Below are 17,228 nucleotides of genomic sequence, written 5' to 3' on the forward strand. Positions count from 1 at the left end.
CACCCACATCTTCCCCAAAAAGTGCTCGTCTCCTTGGAATCTCGGCCAGTACCTGTTGGAGACTCGTTGGCTTTGGACATTAATGAATACAGGTGTTTTACTGATTCAAAGATGCAGCTGAGGCTTGTCCACGATATGTATGCATCATCCAGTCATGTGTGAGCAGCTGTGGATCAGTGAATTACATGAAGAGCTTTTAATTTGAAATACTTAAAGGTTTCCTCTTATTCCTCCTCAGCCATGGAAGGTGCGTGTGTGTGGCTGATGTGTGTGTGTGTGCTGAGCATGTGTGTCCAGGCTCACAATGGATTGGACAGAAGCAGTGACCACACCCACCTGGAGCAGCATCACCATCATGTGGTGTCCAATGGCATCGCAGCCTCAGGTAGGAAACGCTGTGACGTTCTCATGAGCCTCTGCTTCTCTTTGAGCTAAAGCAAATTTTTATATTTTAAAAATGTGATAATGAAAAACCCACACAGACTGTATATAAATGATGGCAGCAGCCTCAGTCATGTGACCCGTTGGTTTCTGGATTCCACATTCGGAACCCTCAATGTTGCGTTTTAGCTGCCGGCCATGTTGCTTTTCTGTTTCTAGAAGTGACGTTAGCTGTGTCCAAATTCAGGGTCCGCATCCTTGTAGGCCGATTACGTCACAGTGAGGCGACCAAGGCTGCACAAATTCGAAGGCTCCTCCAAATGCGGCCGATGAACGCGATGGCTGAAAACTAAATGGTCCCTCCATGAATCAAACTTCCTGCTGTTGTTGGCTGCAGTTTCAACCTTACGGGCTTCATTAAAGAAACATGGCTTTCCTCCAGCCAACTAATGTTAGCTTACTCACTAATGAGATAAAATAGTTTGGCACCCAATGTAGTAGCATGGTGGCTAACCTTAGCTGTCTTGCTAATGTTGGATCAAAATGCTAACTGAAGCCAGATTACTTTTGGTTTCTCTTTACATGGAGTTTGTATTCAGTCAGACAGAAACTCCTCAGGTGTTTCCTGAGGTCAGAGATCAGATGAGCAGGAGGTTCATTTTCTCATAGACTGTTCTTGGCAGTCAACCCAGGAAGGGTTCACTGCTGGACCAGATGGAGTACCTGGCAAGGTGATCAGAGCGTGTGCCGACCAGCTCACCCTGATTCTCCTTTTTTATTTTATTATTTTTTTTGCCGCTTTTGGCCACAGCGGCTTTTCTATCAAGTGAAGATAGACAGGAAATGGGGGATGGATGAGGGGTCGACACGCGGGCAAATCGGTGACAGGCTGGGACTCGAATCATGAAGTGTTTTGAGAGGCTGTTTCTCCAGCACAGCCACCCCCCCCCACTTTCGACACCCATCAGTTTGCATATCGTGCAAACAGATCCACAGAGGACGCCATCGCTGTAGCTCTCCACTCTGTGTTGAGCCACTTGCAGCAGCAGCAGAGCTACGCTCGCATGCTCTTTGTGGATTACAGCTCAACGTTCAACACAATCATCCCGGATATTCTCACCACCAAACTGCACACCCTGGGCCTCCCCCCTCTCACATGTTCCTGGAAAAAGGACTTCTTAACCAAGCGGCCCCAGACTGTGAGACTTGGCCCCCATCTCTCCTCCACCCGCAGACTGAGCACTGGCTCCCCACAGGGCTGTGTGCTGAGCCGCCTCCTGTACTGCCTATACACCCATGACTGCAGTCCGACCCACAATAACAACCTCATCGTCAAATTTGCTGACGACACCACAGCGGTCGGACTCATCTCAAGGGGAGATGAGTCAGCCTACAGAGAGGAGGTCCTGAAGCTGACAGCCTGGTGTTCAGAGAACAACCTGCACTGAGCACCATGAAAACCAAAGAGATCATCATCGACTTCAGGAAGCACAGGACTGACCCAGCCCCCCTCTACATCAACAGCGAGTGCCCAGAGACGCCCAGGAGGCATCCTAATCAGATGCCCGAGCCACCTCAGCTGGCTCCTCTCGATATAGAGGAGCAGCGGCTCTACTCTGAGCCCCCCCCAGTGGCCGCACTCCTCACCTTATCTCTAAGGGAGAGGCCAGCCACCCTTTGTAGGAAGCTCATTCCTGCCATTTGTATTTGTGATCTTACTCTTTCTGTCACTACCCAAAGCTCACGACCATAGGTGATGGTAGGGACGTAGATCGACCAGTAAATTGACAGCTTCACTTTTATGCTCAGCTCCCTCTTCACCATGACAGACCAGTTCAGTGTCCGCATCGCTCCAGACGCAGTCACAATCTGTAAATGGTAAATGGACTAGTTCTTATATAGCGCTTTTCTACTCAGTATGAGCACTCAAAGCGCTTATACAACATGTTTTACATTCACCCATGCACTCCCATTCATACAAGCACTTCCATGTTTACTAAGCTAAGTGCTTTTTAATTGGCTAACATTCACACACATTCATACTCCGACGGGACGGTCGGAGAGTATCTTGCCCAAGGATACATTGGCATGTAGCCTGGAGTAGCCAGGAATCGAACCGCTGACCTTCCGATCAGTAGGTGACCTGCTCTACCTACTGAGCTACAGCCACCCCTGTCTGTCGATCTCGCGCTCCCTTCTCCCATCACTCGTGAACAAAACCCAGAGATACTTGAACTCCTCCACTTGGGGCAGGAACTTGTCTCTGAGCCGGAGAGGGCACTCCACCGTTTTCCGGTTGAGGACCATGGCCTCAGACTTAGAGGTGCTGATTCTCATACCAGGCGCTTCACACTCGGCTGCGAACCGTTCCACTGTGAGCTGGAGGCCACCATCTGATCAAGCCAACAGGACTGCATCATATGCAAAGAGCAGAGATGAGACTCTGAGGCCACCAAGGAAGAAGCCTTTTGTTACATGGCTACGCCTAGAAATTCTGTCTATAAAAAATTAAAAACAGAATCGTGACAAAGGGCAGCCCTGGCAAAGTCCAAAACCCACAGGAAACGAGTCTGACTTACTGCTGACTATACGGACCAAGCTCTTGCTGTGGTTGTACAGGCTGGACTATTGTAATTCATTATTATCAGGCTGTCCTAAAAGCTCCCTGAAAAGCCTTCAGCTGATCCAAAATGCTGCAGCTAGAGTACTGACAGGGACTAGAAAGAGAGAGCAGATTTCTCCCATATTGGCTTCTCTTCATTGGCTCCCTGTTAAATCTAGAATAGAACTTAAAATCCTTCTCCTCACCTACAAGGTCTTGAATAATCAGGCCCCATCTTATCTCAAAGACCTCATAGTCCCATATCAGCCCAGCAGAGCACTTCTCTCTCAGACTGCTGGCTTACTTGTGGTTCCTAGGATACTTAAGAGTAGAATGGGAGGCAGAGCCTTCAGCTTTCAGGTCCCTCTTCTGTGGAACCAGCTCCCAGCCTGGATTCATAAAGCACCTTGAGGCGACTGCAGTTGTGATTTGGTGCTATATAAATAAAACTGAATTGACCTGAATTAACAGTGTTAGCAGGATGTAGATGTCTACATCTGATCTGATATCTGTTGCTCGTTCTTGTGTTGGTGTTGTAAAGCAGGGGTATTCTGTCATAGTTTGAGATGTCTTCATCACGCAGAGACGGTTATTCAGAGGCGGGCCTGACGTGTTGAGACAAGCCAACCGGCTGCAGTCAGTGTGCTTCAGGACAACAAGAAGAGATGAACGTTTATTCAGGTTCAGCTGCGCGGACTGAGAGAGGCAACTTGACTTTGAGCTATTGTTGCAGAGAGCAGGACGGCTGTTTTTCCTGTTTGTGGTCAGCCTGTTTGTGGGGTTTTTTTCATAGTAAACAAATGTAGGAGGACAGCAAGTCTGAAACAAAACTGTGTGTGTGTGTGTGTGCACGTGTGTGTGTGTGTGCACGTGTGTGTGTGTGTGCACGTGTGTGTGCATGTGTGTGTGTGAGATGTTGCAGAGCTGTGCAGCAGTGATAGCGTGGGAGCTAGCCGTTGGCAGCTCACCGCAGCTTCCTGGAGATGACAAGCTGACGATGTCAAAGCAGCCGGGGTGAGAGAAAGGGGGAGGGCAAAAAGTGCTGGCCCCACCCACTCAACCTCATCATGGACAGGAAGTGGAGACGGTGTGGACGGACTCCTGAAAGCCTGAGAGCGATTCAGCTCTGAGTATTGTCTGCAGGCAGTAGTAATAATAACTAGAACAATGATAATCAAACCACTGTTTCAGTTCATGTTTTTGGTGAAGAAGCTGTGCAGAGTGCATGATGGGAAATGTAGTTCAGGCTTAGCTGATGGTCTGTGTGACTTTCACTCGACCTTCGTCCTCATTAATTCTATTATCCGAGTATTTCCGTCCTCACAGCTGCTCGTCTCAGTCCTTACACCTTCAGCAGTTGGCAGTGCTCTTCACCTCACCCTGTCTTCTTCTGTGGTGTCACTGGTAATGAGAGGAAACCTGAGCGTGTGTGTGTGTGTGTGTGTGTGTGTGTGTGTGTGTTAGAGGTTTTAATTTGTAGTTCAGCATCAGATTTCTGCAGGCGGATGTTGAACATGGTTTTGTTGGTGACGGCAGCCTGAATGTGGTCGAGGTTTCACCTCATAAATGGAATTTGGCTTTTGTGACGAAGCTTTGGCGTATGGTCACATCTGAAGCAGCAGGATTCACTGAGTGCGCCTTCCTGTCTGCAGTGTGTCATGAATGAAGAACCCCTCACTGTGACCCTGAAGGCTCGTGGGCAGGATCTGCATTCAGGTGTTTCCCTCTGATTTCTTCAGACGTCCACGTCGGCTCAAAGTTTTTGTCCTCGTGGAGTCTGAAGTTCATGTTAGCTAGTGCTGCTGTGTGTTGATGCTGGGAGCAGCAGAGAAGCTCAGAGGCACTCGGAGCATAAACATCACATCCTTCTGATTTCAGTGGAAAATTGAGTCCGTGACACAGAATGAGTCCACAGAGGCAGCCAGAGACACGAGGAAGCTCTCATTTTTTAAGCAGTGGTGTCATTCAGGCACTGGCAGGGCTGGACTGGGACACAAAAATCAGCCCTGGCATTTTTGGCTTAGACCAGCCCGCAACTATGTCTTAAAGCATTTGACACTGTCTTACTCTTATTCAATGTGAGCATACCTTTTGCTAATAATACTTTTTTACACTTAGTTTACTAATGCTTAAATTACAAAGTTTTTATTTATCATTTAGCTTTTTAAAAATCTGTTATTTCACTTGTTTGAGTGCTTTTTAAAACATGTTTAACCAGCACAGAGGCTACAAATTCAAACTACTGTGCAGCCTTTCAGCACACCTTTAACCTAATTATCTAAAATGCTGTGATGCAGCCTAAAATGGACACTTGCTGCTCAGCCAACACTTCTGGCCTTGACCGTTTGCTATTTTATCAGATTAAAGTGCCGTGGCTGCCAGATTTTGGGAAGTATGCAAATACCAATATTAATGATACTAATCAATCACCATTGCTCATCATTCTCATGTAATAGAGCTCACGTTACCTCCAGCACCTCAAAGTCCCTGTATTATCCTAACATTACTACCTGCTTCGTACTACACTTCCCCGCTCACTCCCTCGGTTCCCAAAGCCTGCATCTCTGGCTGCTCCTCCCCGTGTCCGCTGCTGCTGTCTTCACCTACAGCAGAACCGGCCCAAGCCTTGAAGGGGCCCTAAGCAAGGTAAAGACCCCACAATAATTACAGAGAAAACCCAAAAGTCATCCTAATCTTAAAAACAGAGAGGGTGTCTGTCTCCTGAATCCAGCTGGGAGCTGGTTCCACAGAAGAGGGGCCTGAAAGCTGAAGGCTCTGCCTCCCATTCTACTCTAAAGTATCCGAGGAACCACAAGTAAGCCAGCAGTCTGAGAGTGAAGTGCTCTGTTGGGGTGATACGGTACTATGAGCCAATGAAAAGAAGCCAATATGGGAGAAATCTGCTCTCTCTTTCTAGTCCCTGTCAGTACTCTAGCTGCAGCATTTTGGATCAGCTGAAGGTTTTTCAGGGAGCTTTTAGGACAGCCTGATAATAATGAATTACAATAGTCCAACCTAGAAGTAGTGTTGTAGTCAAGACCACCTAACCCGAGACCGAGACAAGACCAAGACTTTTAGGGTCCAAGACCAGTTGAGACCAAGACCGAGACAAGACCAAGACCAGTGCCTGACGCTACATGACCCAATAAAATGTGAAACATGATCAAAATCACTTCTCAAATTGATCTGAAAGATCCACATTCCCATAAAATCATCCTGATATTAAACAGTCACAGCTCAAATAAATGTAACCATCTTTATTTAATACTCCTGGGTGACTTCCATCATTTATCACAGAATGTAAAACAATTATTCATAGTTCCTCACAATAGTCTTAACTTTTCTCTGCCTTTCATAAACTATGCATAAAGTTATGTTGTTTTTAAACCAACAATCTTTGTAAAAATGGGTGCTTTTTCAAAGCCACATAGCTAAATGTGTAAAACTGAAAAAATGGCAAACACTCATCGACAGTAAGAACTAAAGACTTTAAACTTATACAGATTAAAGCTGCAGGATGTAACTTTTATAAAAAATCTGGTTTTTACATATTTGTTAAAACTGTCACCATGTCAGTATGAGGACCGATAATCTGCGAAAAAAATGGAGCTCCTCCACCTCCTCCCTGAACCGCTCCCAGTCAAAAACAACCAATCAGAGCCAGGAGGACATTCAAACATGCGCACTCACAGCACAGAGAAGTGGGGGCGTGGAAAAACATCTCAGCGATCCACTCGTGCTAAACGGTCGTTTTTGGGGGTTTTTTGGGTTTTTTTTTTTTCCCAAATGACGGAAATCTGTCACAGCGATGGAGAACTAATGTGGAGGAAATGCTCCGCTTACACGGAGACACCTGAGCTGCAGAGCTGAAACGAAACATCAAAGCAACAAATTTGTGTCGAGGATTTTTAATAATCAAATTGCGTTACTCCAAGAATTATTGCAGCCCTAAAAGTTGCATTAAATTTTTAGTTTGTGTATCAAATACATGAAGGTTGGTATTTACCTTTCATGCTGGGATTTTTTTGTTGAATAGGAAGCCTGAAATTTTCCTTTGATCTTCATTTTCCCTCTTACTTCTCTTCGTGTTCATGCCGGTTGTTATTTCGATTTATGCAGCACACGCGTGACCATAGTGAGATCAAACGTGCACATTGTGAATGAAACTGTCCGTGCTCTGTGGTAGATTGCAAACTGCGGTGAAATGATACAGGCGTAAGCAGCGATAATAGCAGCGACGGGGGCGGAGTCTGTGAGGTGCTCCTTTGAGAGGCAGAGGAGCGCAATCTTTGTTGGATTTGAATCAGTACGTTTGCATCCAATAAAAGCAAAGATGTTAACAAATAAATTGGACAGTATTCTGGCAATTTAGTGATATTTCCACAGCTGTGGTCTTGACTGGTCTTGAAATAAAATCCCGAGTCCGCAAGGTCCGAGTCCATGACAAGACCGAGACCATCAAAAAGCGGTCTCGAGACCAAGACCGATCTCGAGTACTACAACACTACCAAAAGTAATAAATGCATGAATTAGCTTTTCAGCATCACTCTGAGACAGAAATATTAGAGTGTAGCCTACTCATTAAATTAGTGTTGTTACAAGTGTACAAATCTGGACAGTTAGAATAGTCTCTTCTTTCTTTTAGGACATTGGCATTTGTAAAAAATTAAAACAAACCAAAAAAAAGTTTCATGACAAATGCGGGTGAGCTTGGGGGCCCCCTGGTGGTCAGCCCCATATGTCGCCTATGCCTCGGCCGGCTCTGCCTACAGCTGCTGTTGCGGGAGCATTGCTGTTACAGAGGATGTGGAGCAACGAACATGTCTGTGACCTTTACACATTTTGTAGCATCTACAGCGACACTTTTTAGTTTCTTCGCACGTAACTTCTCTTCACCTCCTTTCTGCTGCTTCGGTTTCTCCATGTTGCCTCTCCTTTAACACGCGCTCATCACTGAAACTACTTGCTGGAGTTACAGGGAACCACGCAGAGAAAGGGTGGGGCCGCTTTCATCCTATATCCTGATTGGTTCCATCCACTGTCTATATTGAAGAATGGCCAATGGGCCGCCCCCTCTGAATTGTGGGCCGGTCTCTGAAAGAAAAAATAAATAAATTCCAACAGCATCGGCCCTGAAGACGGTCGGCCCACCAGGCAAATGCCCAGTATGCCCGATTACCAGTCCAGCCCTGGGCACTGGCAGTAAAAAGTGTTTAATTTAGGAAAACAAGCTGCACGAAGCACATTTAAAGGGTCTTGATGGCACCTGTAACCTCACACCACAGCTCCCCTTCACTCCTCCCAGTCTGCAAGGCTGCTTCGAACCAAACCAACCAGTTAAACTGTGAGCGTGTTGGAGCTGCCGCACTGATGTTTGCACAGACATCTGAGGCTGAACTCTGCTGTCTGCAGCCTGAACAGCTGATAGTTACACTCCTGTTCCAGTTATGACATCTGCAGCAGCTGCTCCTCCATCAGAGCCAAGAAGCCAAACACAAAGAAGTCAAAGCTCCGCAGACCCGGATGCTGAAGCCATACCTCCATGTAGCAGAGTTCATTCACGGTCTGGAATGAAGCTGTAAAAAGCCACTGCACAGCAGGCATGAGGAGCATGTAGCTGCTACAGCCTGATGGAGGCCAAAAACTGAGCTGAAATGGCTCAAACGTGGTTCACAAAGTTGCTCCAGTATCTGCATCTGCTCTTCTTTATACACACCATGGAAGGGAACCAGGTCAAAAGCCAAAGGGTCCCATTCTTCCCTGAAAAACCAAACAGGTGACCTCAGCGGCGTGGTTTGTTCCTCCAGACGCCCTCTGGATGGAGGCAGGTGTTGCTCCTAAACCTGGAGATGCGGTTCAGCATTGATGGGGCCTTCACAGATGTCTGAGTTACCCCTGCCATGTGCACTAATGCCCCCCACCCTCACCCATACACTCTGCAATGAAACAATATTACACACACACACACACACACACACACACACACACACACACACACACACACACACACACACACACACACAGGGTTCAGCCGAGCATTCATGCAGAGCCTCTCAGGGATCTTTGGAGCTCAGTGACCAAATGTAGTCATAAAGTTCTCACTCTGATCTGTTCTCATGACGACTGAAGATCTGATGGCTGATCATGGATGATAGCTGCTGAGGCAGACAGGAAGTGTGTGTGTGTGTGTGTGTGTGTGTGTGTATGTGTGCGTATGTTTATAATACCTTGTGGGGACAATTTTCCTGACATAGACTACGTTGTGGGGACCAATTGCTCCATGTGGGGACTGGAACCTTGTCCCCACAAGGGGAAACCCTGTTTTTGGGTCAGGGGTCAGAGTTAGGGCTAAGGTATGAATTGAGTTTAGGTTAGGGTTAGGGTTAGGTATGTGATGGTTAGGGTTAGGAAAAGGGTAAAGGTAAGGTTTAGGCTGTAGAAATGAATGGAAGTCAATGGAAATTCCCCACAAAGATAGCAAAACACACGTGTGTGTGTGTGTGTGTGTGTGTGTGTGTGTGTGTGTGTGTGTGTGTGTGTGTGTGTGTGTGTGTGTGTGTGTGTGTGTGTGTGTGTGCCATGCAGTCCCCACAGCAGATGCAGCCATAGCACATGTGAACATGTAGCCTGTAGTGTCGTTCAGGCCCTGAATAAAGGAAACTGGACAAAGACTCAAAATGATGACGAAAACATTAATTAGATCAACCACACAGGGACACACAACAAGTACAAAAGGATGTGAAACAACTGCAGAAACGCACAAATCAGCCAGAGAGACTCAGAAGGATCACAGTGAGACTTAAAATCTTTACAAAAAGATTTAAAATAACCTCAAATACACTTAAAACAACTAAAACAGGATTAAAACTACTAAACTGAGACTCTGAACAAATTAAAGTTACAAACTGCTAAAGAAACTTGAACATGAGGCTCGAGCGTGTCCGTCGGTGCCTGGTGTGTTTTTAGGTGCTTCGCCCTCTGAAGTTCAGTGAAGCTGGGACGTGTCTCAGTTCTGTGACCCAAACAAAGATGGCAGCTGCGAGCGATGAATGTTTACGCTTCCTGCTGCTGTTTCTGGCTCTGTGAGGAGAGTCGACGTTCATCACAGTGAAGACAGGCTGAACTCTGGACCTGCTGCTGAGGCCTGTCTGCAGTGTTTGCTGGATCACAGCAGTGTTTAAGCTCCTAACTTACATTTTAGTTTCTTTGAGTAGCATCATTTAGTGAAGACTGGGGGAGTCACCCCTCCTGAATTAAACTGTGTGGGACCGTCTGTGCCAGCAAAGCTGTTTAAGCCTTATTTTTGGGCCGTTTTATCCACCTTTCAGGTGTCTCTATCAAATTTCAGACTCCCTCTCCTCTGTCCCACCATCGTGGCGTGCAGGGTGTGTGGGCCTTGAGTTTGTCGGCGTATCTTCGGCTCTGTGAGTGTGATGGATGTTTTCTCTTGCAGGTCTGTGTGCGATAGACGAGCAGCTCTGCGAGGACGAGAACGCCCTGCTGAGCTTCGAGGCGATCTGCAGCATCCACAAACTGATGGACGACGACGCCGACGGCACGGTGGACGTGACCGAGACGGACGAGGTCAGAGATGAAGCTTTAACGCATCCATTTTCCCGCTGTGCCACTCTGCAGACTCTAACTGTGAACTCTCTCCTCAGTTTCTCAGGGAGGATCTGAACTATCAGGACTCCAAAGCCAAACACAGCAGCTTCCACCGAGCTGACGCGCACATCAGCGTGGAGGACATGTGGAACACCTGGAAAAGCTCTGAAGGTGAGCGGGAAGGAAGGAGTGATGAAAGTCAGCAGCTGGAGCTGAGTCAGCAGGTCCAAGGAGAGTTTGGAGAGGTTAAGCAAACAAAAATAAACAGGGTGAAGGACTGCAGGAGGAGCCGTGAGGCTTCCTGCTAACAAACTCATCATTACCTCGGAGCAGAGCAGGAAACGCTGCGCTCGGAGCACCGAGCCAGACTCAGCACAGAGACATGAATTTAAGCTTCATGTCAGTTTAGAGAAGAATTAAAGATTAATCTGCAGCTTCTAAACCTGCTCTCCCTGCTGTCCCCTTCAAAATAAAAGCTGAGAGTGTCTTAAGAATTAGGAAGAATGTAGAGAGGGAGGGAGGTGTGCTGAAAGGGAGGTGGACACAGAAAAAAGGAACATGGAGAAAAGCCGAGTGTAACAGGGAAAGGAAGGAAAAGAGGGAAAGAAGATAAATGATGAGAGCAAAAATAAAATCCTATTTTTGGATCCATTTAATTTTCCAGCTCAGTTTGAAGAGGAGTTTATTCTTAGAGAGGCTGGATCCATGATCCATGAGCTGCTGTTAGTCGCAGGGACGTTTCTCACAAACACACAGACGGATGCAGGATGTGTGCGGAGAGCAGCGACCGTGAGCTTCCTGTTGGCTCACACACAGCGGATGGTTCAGGTGTGTTTACTGTGGGTGTGTTTTCAGTCTACAACTGGACGGTGCAGCAGGTGGTGGACTGGCTGACTAACAGCGTCGAGCTTTCTCAGTACGCAGAAACCTTCGTGAAACTCCAGCTGGACGGCAGAGCCCTGCCCAGGTAATCAGAAACTTTATTTACAAAGACGCGTGCAACAGTTTTACCTGCGCAGCGACTCAGACAGGTCCCTTTAACGTTCACACTCTGACTCCTGCTTCACTGCCGTTCACTGAAGAACGGGACCAGTTGCCCCATCTAACCCCACTGCACAGACACTGGCTGCAGTTGAGGCGGTGACCCTGCAAGGGGCGCTCACCATGAGCAAATGGAGCCAAACGTCTAAAAGAATTATTTCCTCCTGCTCCCACATTTTACTTTAATAAAACACCATCATTCTGCTGCTGCGTGCTGTCGGGTTCTGTTGGCCACATCCTGAACGGCCACGTGTTCAGAAACTGGAGAACATTTCAGGGTTCCACATTTTCCTGTTAAAAGCTTTTCCAAACAGGAAGAATCTATAAAACTAAGAGCTAAGCTTCAGAGGGTCAGAGCAGCAAAGCTGAAACTCTTGGGAGTCAAACACTGAGACGTTCAGACTCTCTGAGTGGTTTCTAACATGCAGTAGAAATCAGAGTGAATCTGTGATGAGGAGCAGCGGCCGTGCTGCAGCCTCACAGGTGTTCGATCCTGAGTTTAACTCTGTGGTCTCAGAGCTTCATGAGCTGTGAGCGGCTCTATTTTTACAAACTGAAAACATCCACTTATTAAAGCTTCACTGCACCGACCACGAGGAGGTCCTAACCCCCCCCCAGCCTCCACCCGCTCAGAGAATAGAACAGGGGTTGATGTGGTCACTAAAAACAGGCTCATCATACATTTGATCTTTCACTCCATCCCTTCCTCTGGCCTGTTGTGCTGTTTGTCCATCTGGATATTTGTGGCGTGAGTTTTTTGCTGCCCTCTCCTGAATGTACTGAAGCTTATGGAGCCAAATGAAATCATTAGAAAAGCACCAGAAATCCATAAACCTAAGATTCAGATTCCATCATGTCAGGAAGGCTGAGTGAGGAACTTCCTGGTCTCAGTGTCCCCCCCTCACCAGTGAAGTGTGTGAATGTTCAGTGTGGCGTTTCTCTCACTTTACCTGCATCAGTAAGGATGACCTGATCCAGATGGATAAACAGCTGTGACACATAAAACCTCGTGGATCACGTTTGATGGCGCGCTAACGCAGAGCTGTGACCGTGTGTGTGTTTCCACTTCCTGTGAGTCTCCGTGCTCCCTGCAGGTTGGCGGTGAAGAACGTCACCCTGACCGTGTCCCTGCTGAAGATTTCAGACAGAAGCCACGCTCAGAAGCTGCAGCTCAAAGCGCTCGACATCGTGCTGTTTGGACCGCCGCCAGGTGTGTGTGCAGCTACGTGTGCATGTACGCGCGTGTGTTTCTACTTGTGCTGCAGGTGTGTACGTTTGTGTGTCTGCAGCCCAGCAGAGCCACTGGAAGGATCTGGTTCTGGGTCTGTCCATCCTGATGGCGCTGGGCGGCTGCTGGTTCGCTTATGCCCAGACCAGGAAGTCCAGAGCCGACCTGGGGAAGCTGATGAAGGACCTGGAGGGTCTGCAGAGGGCGGAGCAGAGCATGCTGGACATGCAGTCCAAGTGAGTCCACCAAAAACTACACAAACACTCATCTGTTGCAGTGGCGCAAAAAGTGGATATGCACTATATGCAATGAATAGGGGCGCTGCTCAAGTGGGGGGTGCCAAAGCAACACACACACACACACACACACACACAAAAGGCGCTCCAGCACACGCTTTTGAAATTTTGTTATTTTGTCAAAATTTTGAGTTACTAACATAAAATTTCAAATTACATAACTCAAATTTTCACATTAGTAACTCAAAATTTCAAGTTACGGATGGTGATTTTTTTTTTTCTTTTTCTTTTAGTAGTGTAAACAAGCTTCCATAGTATCCACAGTATTCCTGACTTCACGCCATTACCCATAATTCATAGCAGAATCCGGTAGTTTACTTCCGTTTGCGCTGTTCACGGTTGCGGGCTTACACACTTGCTGTTTATTTAAACATTTTAACACTGCAGTTTCTTTTACCTGCCTAAATGGTACCACATCAGAGGTGGAGACATTGCAAGGATGTTTTAAAAAGCAGCGAGGTAACAGTGCCTCACCCGTCACTGTGTAAATGACATGAAATTATGGCCCAAAGTCAGCTACATCCACATTATCAGTTAGCTTGTTTTTTCCGAAGGTGTTGATGAAGAGGAATCACGTAATTATAAGAGCACCAGATTACCTTCAAAGCAATAAAATCAATAAAGTAATGCTGAACAAACAAGGCAACATTATTTTCCTTAAAGCAGCTGTAGAGCCGAGCCAGAGCATCGGCCAAGCTAAGCGCTTAGCATGGGTCATGCTAAGGGAAAGTGGAGCGGTGGAGACAGTCAGCTGTTCCTGTATCGCTGATTAGGGAAATCATGTAGTGATGCTGCAGCTATTCTGTGGAAGGTAAATCACTGATCTGGATATCAGTGTTCAGATCACTGAAACAGAAACACTGGACTGGCTGAAGGCTGTGATCGAGGAGACACGCAGCTGTCATCCTGCTAACTGCTACGTGTTTACATGAAGGCAGGCATTGTTTAAGCTTTGTGTAGGCTGTATGCTGTAGTGTCACACTATAAATAAAATAATGAAAAAAAATAAGAGGCTGTACATTAAAGGAAAACTTAAAACATAAGGAAAAATACAGTAATAGGATGTGCATCTGGGTAGTATAATTAGGGGAAAAGAACAAATTTACAGAATAAAATAATTTGAAAAAATGTACAGACTGATGTAGTGACAACCGACAACAGCACAAGTTGAATCCGAGCTCATGTTCCAACTAATAAAGCGTCCGTTACAGCACAAAGTAACCGAATTTGTCATTAACTCTGGCTCTGACTTTGGGTAACCGGAAGTATAAAACCGAACAGCGGAAGTAGCCGTCTGTCATGGAGCCTAGTGTGCTCTTCCAGAAACCTGTGGATACAGACTAGAAGTCTTGAGATTAGTGTTTTAACTGCCATAGTTGTTTTTTGGAACCAGGAGGGACAGTGTGTATGGGAGCATCTCTCTCTCACACACACACACACTGATACCTGCTAATCAGTAACATCCAATTAAAATCCTAAACCTGGATCTCCGCCTTCTTGGATGGTCTGTTATTCCAATGAAGTCACAGCAGCCAAATCATTAGTCAGATAATTGCATTAAAAATACTCCAAAAGGCTCCAACAGCACAAACACGGTCCAGAGGTCCAGTTCAGGGACTCCAGTTAGCTGAGGTGAAGCTGAGCAGACAGTTAGCAGCTACAGCCGCCTGTGTCACCATCCAGCTGTTAGTGAAAGAGGCCACGCCCCTAATAATGGCTCTGGGTTTTGGCACGTTAGGTTGGAGCTTTAAAACGGTACTGATTCCTTTAGGCGTGCTGCTCAGTGCTCAGAGTAAAAACAGAGCAGCTTATTTTATTATTTTATGTAATTAAGCATGACAGGGAATAACTCAGCAGCTGTGTGTGTGTGTGTGTGTGTGTGTGTGTGTGTGTGTGTGTGTGTGTGTGTGTGTGTACGGCCTCAGCAGAAACTTTCTGTCTGAAGTCCTTTTATGGGCATGAGTGACCAGCAGCTCACTCTGCATGCTCTCTCACACACACACACCTGAAGCACACACACACACACAGTCATGCTGTGTAATGGCACTCTCAGCACAGATTGAACTGATAGCTCTGCTGTGGCAGCGAGCAGCTATTTTTGTTGAATAATCCACGATTTGTTTTATTAAATTCCTCGCATCAGTCCAGTGACGTCCTCTAGTTTCATTGCCTGGGTTTGTCCATCCTGATGGCGCTAGGTGGCTGCTGGTTTGTACACACACACACACACACACACACACACACACACACACACACACACACACACACACACACTCTTCCTTTGTGAAGCTCAGCATGTGGAGACATTATGATACTGATCCAGAAGTAAAGGAAAGCTCCGTGTGCATCCGCTCCTCTCCAAACACTCTGGGGGTTAAAGCCTCATGCTTCCCGTCTCTCCGTGTAGATTCCAGCTGCTCCTTTGCTGCATTTTTGATCTCATAAAGCTCCTGATGTTTCCAGGCCTGGACTCTTTCAGAGCTCTGTGTGGTTTGTTCATCATCTGATGATGCAGCATCCGTGAACCTCAGCTCGTGATTGGTCAGATCACAGGACGGGTTCCACTCAGCTCGGGCTCAGAAGGTTGTGGTGTTTCTGGATCTGGTTCCTCTGCTGGTTCTTTGTGTGGGGGAGTCAGAGCTTCCTGTGTGGCTGCAGCGATGCGTTCACTGCTGACGGTTCTCAGACGTGTTCCTGAGTCCGTGCAGTCATTTCCACCTCAGGATCAGCTGATGGCTGCTCTCCCTGATTCTGGTTCTGTTGGAGGTCTCTTCCTGTTGGAAGGGGGTTTTTCCGTCCCCCCCCGTCACAGTGCTGCTCAGAGGGGGTCGATACTGAAGGGTCCTCACGCTGAGGTGGAGCGACATAAATAACACTGAACTGAATTTAACAAATAATAATTGAATTTTCCTTGTTAGCTTTTCAGTCTTTTCTTGCTTCTGTCTCACACACACACACACACACACACACACACACACACACACACACACACACACACACACACACACACACACACTCTCTCTCTGACTGCTGCTGACTATTAATACTGCTGTTACTACTTTTACACACTCAGCTGATCTGTTGGGATCAATCGAAGCATCAGCTCTGTTTCCTCTCTGAAATCCCCCAGCTGCTGTGTGTTTGTCCTCCACCTCTAAAAATAGCCACACACACACACACACCTCCCATTAGGTGGAGGAACAGCGCCTCCTGCTGCCAGTAATGCTAAACACTAGCAGCGACTCCTGTTGGGTCTTTGTCAGGTTTAGATGATGCTAACACATGACAGCGCTGGTCACATGACAGGAAATCGTTTATCCAACAGTTCAGGAACAGGAAGAATCTCTCATCAAAAAGTTCTTCATGCAGCTTCTCAAATGTGAATATTTTCTAGAGTCCCATTTTTTTCTCTGACAGTAAATGCAACAAAAAAATTCATCATCTGAAACAGAACAGCTTTCTACTGTTAGATAATAATAATGATGATAATAATAATAATGATGATAATGATAACAAAGCTTTGTTTGTTCAGGGCTTTTTTAAACACAGTTACACAACAGAATAAAATCAGTCACCATCCCAAAAGCAAACAACAACAAATAAACACACAACAAACACAAACTGAATAAAGTAACGGTTGGGTGGGGGTGGGGGTGGGTGGGGTGAAAGCAGGGTTTGGGGTCCGTTAGGAGGGTCGGACTCGAGCTTCAGAGATTCTGTGACGTGCAGACGTGACCACAAAGTTTCTGTGTTTATTTTTAACTATGAAGAACAATCAGAAACTTTTCACGAGGTTTCCAGACTTTTATTGGCAGATGACTCAGATTTACACACTCTGTGTTCTTCAGAGCTTCTGCTGCAGCTCCTCACTGATGGAGGCTTATCGGAGCTCTGGGCTGATCTCAGTTCTGCTTTTTAAGGACTGACCTACTGAAGATGTGCTCAGAGATGATCCAGGAGCAGTTTGGTGACAATCTGTTTTCCAGCCTGATGGAGCTCCATGTCACAAGGCAAAGTGATAACCAACTGTCTCAGAGATCATTAAATTAGTATTTTGGATATATAAAGTGTGGGA

At 46.6% G+C, this 17,228-nt stretch overlaps 1 protein-coding gene across 3 annotated transcripts in view; it reads left to right on the forward strand.

Moving 5' to 3' along the window:
* LOC115791598 (stromal interaction molecule 1-like) overlaps nucleotides 1–17,228 on the forward strand; it is a 31,527-nt gene that overhangs the window by 1,295 nt on the left and 13,004 nt on the right. For all 3 annotated transcript variants that reach the window (XM_030745727.1, XM_030745729.1, XM_030745728.1), the window contains exons 2-7: nucleotides 239–385; nucleotides 10,437–10,567; nucleotides 10,645–10,759; nucleotides 11,444–11,555; nucleotides 12,724–12,839; nucleotides 12,919–13,093. In XM_030745727.1, coding sequence (XP_030601587.1) covers nucleotides 241–385; nucleotides 10,437–10,567; nucleotides 10,645–10,759; nucleotides 11,444–11,555; nucleotides 12,724–12,839; nucleotides 12,919–13,093 — 794 coding nt within the window. In that variant the 5' untranslated portion in view covers nucleotides 239–240. The remainder of the gene's footprint in view (nucleotides 1–238; nucleotides 386–10,436; nucleotides 10,568–10,644; nucleotides 10,760–11,443; nucleotides 11,556–12,723; nucleotides 12,840–12,918; nucleotides 13,094–17,228) is intronic.

This window comes from Archocentrus centrarchus, chromosome 14 (assembly GCF_007364275.1).
Source record: "Archocentrus centrarchus isolate MPI-CPG fArcCen1 chromosome 14, fArcCen1, whole genome shotgun sequence".
Taxonomy (NCBI): Eukaryota; Metazoa; Chordata; class Actinopteri; order Cichliformes; family Cichlidae; genus Archocentrus; species Archocentrus centrarchus.